Below are 8,940 nucleotides of genomic sequence, written 5' to 3' on the forward strand. Positions count from 1 at the left end.
TTTCCCTATTTCGTTTTTTATGGAAAACTATTGGACTTTAGAATATTCTAGGACTACTCTATTCTGATTTGTACTCATTACATGGAGCTGCCTTCAGCCCTTGAAAACAACTCATTTAGTACCTCCAGCTACAGAAAATACTGTATTTGTTTCTACATGTTAAGAGCTGCAATCTTAACTTACCCAAACTTTTTATCAAGACTGACTTTTAGACCAATGAAATATGCTCTTGACTCACTCCAATATTCATCCTAAAACAGAAAGATACTATTTAAATCATAAATAAAAAAAAATCTTTGAACTAAATCCAGCAGAAATGGATGTGCCATTGGTTAGTTCAAAGAGGAGTCACTGAAGTCAACAGCAGAAAAGTATGTCCATACAGTTAAGCACAGCAACGTGTTTACACACTCTGGTGCAGAATCTGGAGCACCAGAGGTGAGAGCCCACAGGGTGAAGTAGGAGAGAAGCAGATCTTGAGTCAGAAGCTGATACGTGTGTTTCATTCTCTCTCCAGGACTACAGAACTGTCTCACGCCAACCTCATGTCTCCTTCTTCTCGCCAGCTACGTCCCAAGCCAGCACCACATCACTCTTCACACCAGCCTGCCTCATCACCTCAGCACGGCGGGCACAGAGCAGGAGAGACCAAATCCCATGGCACCAAAGGGCACATTTGAGGGGAATTTCATCGATATCTCAGGCAGACTTCATGAGTGAAAATGCTGATGGCTCTACTTCCAAGGCAATTCAAGTTTTGCAAGCAGATTGTCAAAAGCATTTCTACCTTAGGCTGCGTGCTTATAATGAGTCTTACATTTTCTTTTAATGCTCTCTTTAGGAACCTTCTTTCACTATTACTATTAACAACAGCCAGGTCTGCAGAGTTCACCCTGCAAAACTCTTGGGCTATTTCCATGGAGGCATATACTTTGCTGATGTAGTATAGCTTATCCTCATAAATGACCCATCCATCCGTAGTGGTGTTATATACTGGAAGATAAATAAGGCAGCCTTAAATTCTGCATATCCAGAACACAAGTCTATTTTAGAATAATGATTTTGATAAAAAGTAATTAACAAGGTGAATAAATATATACAAAAACCTACCATATGTGTCGGTTGGTTCCGATTTTAATGGCACTCCTACAAAATAAGAGGATAGAAGGCATGATGCGTCTCCATAGAGTGCTTCATGATGTAGCTTGTGACTGACTGCAAGGAGCAGAGTGACAAACAGACCAGGGTTCTGCACTCCTTTTTCACTAAATAAAAAGTAGGCTTAACTTCACATTTCAGCTACACAGTATGAAATATACATGGCTGAACATAGCCTGAACAGAGCAATGTGAGGGAAAAATGCTCTTCTAGTCTGCAAGTCACAGTACATTTATCATTATCAAACATTGATTATCAAACATACATTATCAAACTTTGATTTTAGAATCCCTTTACTGACTTATCAGTAGTCAGCCCATAATTCTCCATAGGGATCTTATCAACAGGAAGGAGAAAATTTTCACTAGATTTGCTTTGGCTCTATCAAAATAATCTCTTAGTTGCTAATATTCATAAGCAAAAGGACATATGACTATATATACTGACTGTGTATTTTTGGTTCTGATAGAAAAAAAATGCCACTGCTTTCAACCATTGCTTTTCCAAAAGCAGTTGAATCCTGTATAATGCTAAAGGAGAAGCTGGAACACCACTAAATCTTTGTTGTACAAACATATCGTGGGGGTTTTTTTTAGCATTACCTGTGTTACTGTAAAAAACAGTAAGAAATTCACAACTACTTACTTCCGACATTGCAAAAACACAAGCCAAAACTTATTAGTGTTGAAAAAGTTTGCAATCTATGAAACTCTCGCAAACATATGTATTATTTATACTTCTGAAATCACATTAATAAATTTGTTTATTCTCATCATCTCTTATTGAAAAGTCCTCTATGTTATGTTACCCAATACTCTCTCCCTCCATTTGGAAAAAGTATTTCTTTAAAATTGTGTTTTTCACCAGCAACTTGTATTAGAAAGTAACTATTTATAAAGCGATTCAAGCATGTTTCTTAACGAGAAGAATAATGTACCTTTTTTAATTTGACAAACCCAGTCAAGCTGTACTTCACAGACAGAAGGAAGCCATTTTTCAAAACTCCAGCCACTGATCATGCCACAGAAATTGCCTCCTCCTGAATTTTTTGGACTACCATCCCAGTTTGTGTACCTCACCTGTAAAAGAAATCATCTTTGTTACTCGTATCATCTGTTCCAGTAGCTGTACTCTCTGTTGGTAAAGAGATGCAAACTAGTGTTGTATGAAAAATTCTGTCTCTCACTAAAAGGAAATGCAAATATAGTGAAAGAAATAAGTATAAGAATTTTTGCAGTGGGGTAATGATGATCAGATCAGGCTGTCTTCCCACAGAGGGATCATAGAATGGCCTAGGCTGGAAGGGACCTTAGAGATCATCTAATCCAGCCTCCCTGTCGCCAGGGACACCACCTCTCGACTAGATCAGGCAACACATGGGGACCGAACGGGAATTGAACCCACAATCTTCCTCTTGTTTTCACCTCAAGCCCTTAACGCAACCAGAATAGAAACAGTCAGACGGACTGCTTCTAATTGTCAAGGGTTAGGGCTGTGCTGGCCACTAAACAAATGACAGATGCTCTCTAAGCCTTCTCCCTCTCCAGATGGGAAGGGGAAGGGAAATGGAATGAGGCAGAGAGGCTTACTGATCAGAAAACTAAAACGGCTTTAATAAAATAATAATAGTGTTGATAAGGAAAGAATGAAAATAGTGAGAATATATGCAAAACTGATACTGAACCTAGCCCCGCCTCCCCAACAGCAGTCCCCACAGATGCTCCAGAGCAGGCAGCACTGGGGAAGCCCCAAGCTCAGCAGCAGAGGGGAACTGATACATGAGCTGCATTCAAGAACTCAGGATTTAGATCAATGGCAGAAAAATAGAGAGAGCGCTCCTCAGACACTAGTCTTTAAAGAAGAGAGCTTAACTCCCATGATCCCTCAGCTTTATAGTGAATATGACATATATGGAATGGAATGCTTTTGTCACCTGCCCTGCCCATTCCTCCCCAGAGATGTGATCTTGTACTTCCTTGCGATCCCTTTACTTCTCGGCACCCCCAACGTGCTACACAAGGTCCAACAGTGACCTTGGTCACTATAGAAGCAAGTATAAACAAGAACCTTTCTGCATCCCAATCGCTGGTACTAGCTATAGACATCAGGCATTATCACTTCTAGTAGCAGACACTGTCTGCAAAAACATGCTGTTGAATTCAGAAAGTGCAATCTCTTAGAAAAGACTGAGCTGAAAAGTAAAATCACTGAACTGAATTGGTTCTGTTTAGTTCAAACCAGGCCACTAATGAATTTCACCTGGCTGTGAACTTCACCCCCTTTTCACATATACTAATCATATGTGGACACTGTATTTTTCACCTCATCAGCTGTTACCTGGTTCAGAATGACATTGTCCAACAGCCATCTGGTGGCAATGCATCAGTTCAGCATTGACATCTTCCTTGTGATTAATGAGGATGGGAATGTGGCTTTTGGGAGGGAAGACATGTCCTAAAAACCTAGCGGAGTTATCTCCAAAGAAACTAACATCTGAATGGGGAGGGAGAACAATTTGATATAACCTGCCTTGGATTTCAAAAATCTTCTTGATAAGATCACTTCCAAAAATTTTATGGAAACTAATGTGCAAGAAGAAAGGTCCTTACTTAGGTTAAAAAATTAGGGAATAGAGAGGAGGAGTAAAGAGAGGGTAGTAAGTATTGGAGTCTTGCAGGAATATTTCACACATCTATGGGTATTTACATGGGCTCAAGAGATGACTGCATAAATTCATGGAAATAAATATATTGAGATTACAGAGTAGAGCTCTAGTTCTGAAAGATCCCGAGCTGTCATGTATTGGACAATGCAGGAGTGTGCTGGGAAATATGCTTGTTTGTTGATTAGCTCTTAAATGTTTCTGGCCACAGACAGAGACAAGATACAAGATCCAGTACGATGGATTCTGATGATTGGATGTTTTGTGTTCATACAATATTCTTGGAAAAGAAAATATCTTGGGGTGCTGTGCAGAAAGCTACAGGTCTTGATGAGACAAAGATAATTTCCATGTATTCAAATGTGTTGCCGTCATTTTAGTCATAATAATAAATGTTAATAGCCATGTAAACGTTTGCAAGATTAGGGTTTTCTCTGATGGAGCTAAGAGTAAAACCACAAAAGGTATGTGTACAAATCCCAAAATATCTCAAGAAAAATTTGATGAAAAACCAAAATACTCACTGGAGAGCCATCACTCCAGGCAAATCCTTCATCAGGATTCAAGGAAAATATACCGAGCCAAACCCTCTGAAAGCTACAGCGAGAGGCACTAACAGAAATGACAAGGCAGAGCAGTGTGTAAATATCAACACAAAAAAACACCCAGAAATGCATGATTAAAATTTCAAGAGCACATTGTAAAGTGCAGTGAAGTTGTGATAATGACCCTATTACCTTGAGTGAGGAGCTTACAGACGCATACATTCTTCACAGAAATATCTGATATTTCTATGGCTCATTGGCAATGGCTTATTTATCAGACTTAGTACTGAGCCTGTATTTCCTCTTTATTCCATTTTCCTGGGAAAAATCTTCACAGATTCAGGTAATGGTCTCAGCATTTACTACTTCAAGGTGAGTCAAAAATAAATATATTGTTCATATTTTCTGCCTTACTAAAGATACTATCCTGCACAATTTCATGTGTTTCTAAATCATATCTAGTAATTGTGATACTGTGGGTTTTTTTTTATTTCCTGGATATAAACTTATTTTTTTCATGAAACAGTTAAAAACATTAATGAGTATGTAAAATTTCAAAGTATCACATTTTTTTCTGGCTTTTGAGGAATCCATATGTTTCAGAAATCATCTAAGAGCATTCATAATGGTTCAGATAAACATCTCTTAAATTTGGAAGGATAAAGATCCAGCAGATACTCACCGTGCTGCTCTTCTAAATAACACTGTCTCCTCTTTACTGTTAATGGTGGCCAGATCCCCTCCTATTTGTCTACAAAATTCTCGAGCTTCAAGCCATGATTTCTTCATAATGTTTAATCTGCAAAAACACTATGGAGAAATTACTTTAACACAGAATATATATGTTATAATAAAATCGAAGAATCATATCTTGCTCATCCGTAAATGAAGTTTCATACAAGCTAAGTAAAGGCCTGGAAGAGAAACAGCGTGAGTTACTCTATTCATAAAATTTTTGTACTAGAGTTGCCTAGCTAGCTAATGTAGTGGTGACAAACAAGTGTAAGGAACTGCTAGAAGCAATTCCTTTTAACTTGTTTTTTCCTGCAGAAGGGCTCAGGTCACCTTCCAGGTGAAAGGAAAGATTTGGGGATGAAGGTAGCAAAATAAGTAGCATTCCCTCTGAGCCTGAAAGAAATTAAAAGAAAGGAAAAAAAAGTACAACCAAACAAAAAAAAAACCCCAAAACAATAAAAACTAGACTTAATTAATTCAGTAGTGAAAAGAAATATTAACATCTCATACTTACTTAGCACATTTCTATTCTGCATAATCCCAACTCACTGTTTGCACGTTGCCCTAATTTCTTATTCCAAATCTTTTTGTATGTCTGCTCAGACATAACCCACTGTCCTTCAGAGAGTAGTTCTGTGTAGCTTTGCATTAGAAACTCTGTAATAAATGCCCCTCATAAACAGTGCTTTAATTAACCTTTCATGTAACTTATGCTTTATTTTGGGGAATAATGTGCTTAACAAGGTCCAGCTTTACGTATCGTGTTGCTTGTGGATACTCTTCACTGTTTCACTACATTTTTCCCTGAACTCTCTCACACTGCTCAGGTAAGGATGGGATCTTTGCACAACCTAGTGACCACAACTGATATCAAGAGTCACACTAACAGCCCAGCTTTGCTGCTTCAGCTGTTTAATTCAGCATTTTGACATTGTTCTCTCAATAATTTTGCAAATATTGTTTCTTCTTTTTCTCTTTTCTTTATGTCTTTCTAGTGATTTGATATTCATGTTCCTCTTCCATTTTCTGCTCCAATTCATTCAACCTCTGAGGCACAAACTTCTTTTTTTTCGTTCCTGTGTCCTTCTGCCTCCCCTTGTGTCCAGTCCCTTTAACCTTTTTTTCCTTAGTTTCCTCCCTCTCTATGGGTAATTCCCCAAGATGTTTAGGGGTTTGAGTTTTGGTGATTTTTTTCTTTTTTTGCTATATTCTGATATCAGATATTGCAAAAATCAAGATGTTACTACCTTTTTCTTTCTTTTCTTCCCCTTCTTCTCCCTTCCACCCCCTTGCTCCAGGCATTTATTTTTTTTATACTGATTAGGCACTTACTTTAAAACAGTAGTTACTATAGTCATTTGATACCCAACCTTCAGGGCATGTGGGGACTGGAGCAGTAGTTGGAACAGGTGCTGTAGCTGTTACAGTCATTACCCTTTGCTTACAGATATATTTTTGTTTTGTCTCACAGTCAAGAACATCCCATAATCCAGCTGCAGTCCCAGTTCTCATGGCTACACATCCTGGATTATTTCCTTTATGAGGGGAAAAAAAACAAAACACCACCACAATGGATATTTTATACAGTCTGAAATATTTCATCCTTACTTAAAATATTTGATCAGTAGCCATTTGCTTCTTGCTCCATGACCTTCCCTGGTACCAAGGTCAGACTGGCAGGTCTATAGTTTCCTGGATCTTCCTTTCTCCTTTTCTTGTAGATGGGTGTTATGTTTGCTACCTTCCAGTTCATAGGGGCCTCCCCAGTTAGCCAGGACTTCAGGTAACTAATGGAAAGTGTCTTGGCGAGGACGTCTGCCAACTCTTTCAGCATCCTTGGGTGTAACCCATCCAGCCCCATAGACTTGTGAGCATCTAAGTGGCGTAGCAGCTCACTGACCACTTCCTCTTTAACTGTGATGACCTTACTCTGCTTCCCCTCCCTGCCTTCTGAGGCTGGGTGGCCAGGGAACGGCTAGTTCTGCTGCTAAAAAGTGAGGCAAAGTAGGCATTGAGCACCTCAGCCTTTTCCTCATCCTTTTTCCCGTCCACATCCAAAGAAGGATGGAGATTTTCCCTAGTCCTTCTTTTGTTATCAAGGAATTTATAGAAACATTTTTTATTGTCCTTAACAGCTGTAGCTGTGTTGAGCTCTAGCTGTACTTTGGCTCTCCTAATTTTTTCCCTGCATAGCTTCACTACATCTTCACAGTCTTCATGAGAGACTTGCTCCCTCTTCCAAAGGTCATAGACTCTCCTCTTGTTCTCAAGGTCCAGCCACAGGTCCCTATTTAGCCAGGCTGGTCTCCCTCCCTGCCGATTCGTTTTTCAGCACACGGGGACAGTCTGCTCCTGTGCCTTTAAGACATCCCTCTTGAAGTATGTCCAACCTTCGTGGACTCCTATAACCTTCAGGGTGGCCTCCCAAGGGACTTGGTCAATCAGTCTCCTGAAGAGGTTAAAGTTTGCCTTCTAGAAGTCTAAGGTGGCAGTTTTAGTAATCCCCCTCCTTGTTTCATCTCATGATCACTGTGCCCTAGATGGCCTCCAAACTTTACTTCCCCCACAAGTTCTTCCCTGTTCACAAGAAGCAGGTCCAGGAGGGCACCTTCCCTGGTTGGCTCCATCACCAGCTGTGTCTGGAAGTTCTCTTCCGCACACTCTAGGAGCCTCCAGGACTGTTCTTTCTCTGCTGTATTGTATTTCCAGCAGATATCTGAGAAGTTGAAGTCCTCCATGAGCACAAGGGGTAGCGACTGTAAAACCTATAAAATAAAATTCATCTACTTCTTCCTGGTTGGGTGGTCTATAACAGATTTCCACCATGATATCACTCTTGCTGGCCTTACTCCTGATTCTTACCCATAAGGACTCAACACTATCATCACCTTCATTAATTTGTATTAAAGTGAACAGTTCAATCAATGTAACCTTTATAGCTCTTGGATGTTTTTGCAGCTGTGCTTAGTCCTGAGTTGCTATTCTTCAGGTCATGTATTTGTTCCATACTCTATTTTCTCGGTATCTCAGCTTGAAATTGACCCACCAACGATGTGCTCACAATGAAACTTCCCAGCATAGAAAACCCATTCTCTTCCTCAGTGAACCCAAGTACCAAGAAACTATTTTTTCTTTACTATTCCAGAATGATCTTCAAATGCTCCCTTTATATCCTGATCATTTTCTGGCAGCACAGATTCCCTGGCAAGCTTTCCTCTCGTGGCATTTACAGAAGTTTCATTACACCTCTTGCATTTTTTTAATTATTTTTATTTTACATTTTATAATCTCACTGAATGTTTCTGAGGAAATTTTCAGGCAAATGATCACTAAAGAAGGATGTAGGATATCTTAGGGACAGCAGATTCCCTCATGGTATTTTGAAATCCTGTTTTCTGTACTGGTGCACTGTATGATCTTGTTAATGCAGTTTTCTTAGCATCACACATTAAAAAAAAGTACTGATGTGATCATTTTTGATATTGTGATTTCATAATTTTAACTTAAACTCATTAGAGTTGCTCTATTTCAGACTCTTCTCCTAGGCTAACTTTTCCACTAGAAGGATGAATGTGGAATAGTTTCCAGAACTGCCTGTAACTCCTGTGTATCTCTTTGTAAAGATGAGCCAAAAGGTTAATTTTATGGATTAATTTATCAGATGTCCTAATACAAAACTATAGAACTGCAGTTCAAATTGTTCGCTTTGAAATTAAAAAATGGGGTTTGAAAACATCTAGTTCTGGTATTGAAAGCTTAAAGCATAAAATTCAGAGGATGCCACCAAATGAGAACCATGACCTCAGAGAGCATCTGCCATCTGCTGCACGGCACCTACCA

General features: G+C 39.2%; 1 protein-coding gene across 1 annotated transcript in view; it reads right to left on the bottom strand.

Annotated features, from left to right (window-relative positions):
• LOC104272421 (macrophage mannose receptor 1-like) overlaps nucleotides 1-8,940 on the bottom strand; it is a 34,109-nt gene that overhangs the window by 14,889 nt on the left and 10,280 nt on the right. Inside the window, exons 11-18 of the mRNA XM_009867404.1 lie at nucleotides 8,935-8,940; nucleotides 6,433-6,635; nucleotides 5,048-5,175; nucleotides 4,345-4,432; nucleotides 2,096-2,237; nucleotides 1,111-1,146; nucleotides 818-993; nucleotides 184-251 (exon numbers count right to left, since the gene is read on the bottom strand). The exon at nucleotides 8,935-8,940 is cut by the window's right edge and continues 152 nt beyond it. Of these exons, the coding sequence (XP_009865706.1) occupies nucleotides 184-251; nucleotides 818-993; nucleotides 1,111-1,146; nucleotides 2,096-2,237; nucleotides 4,345-4,432; nucleotides 5,048-5,175; nucleotides 6,433-6,635; nucleotides 8,935-8,940 (847 nt within the window). The remainder of the gene's footprint in view (nucleotides 1-183; nucleotides 252-817; nucleotides 994-1,110; nucleotides 1,147-2,095; nucleotides 2,238-4,344; nucleotides 4,433-5,047; nucleotides 5,176-6,432; nucleotides 6,636-8,934) is intronic.

Source organism: Apaloderma vittatum, unplaced genomic scaffold, assembly GCF_000703405.1.
Source record: "Apaloderma vittatum isolate BGI_N311 unplaced genomic scaffold, ASM70340v1 scaffold5664, whole genome shotgun sequence".
In the NCBI taxonomy this organism is placed as follows: domain Eukaryota; kingdom Metazoa; phylum Chordata; class Aves; order Trogoniformes; family Trogonidae; genus Apaloderma; species Apaloderma vittatum.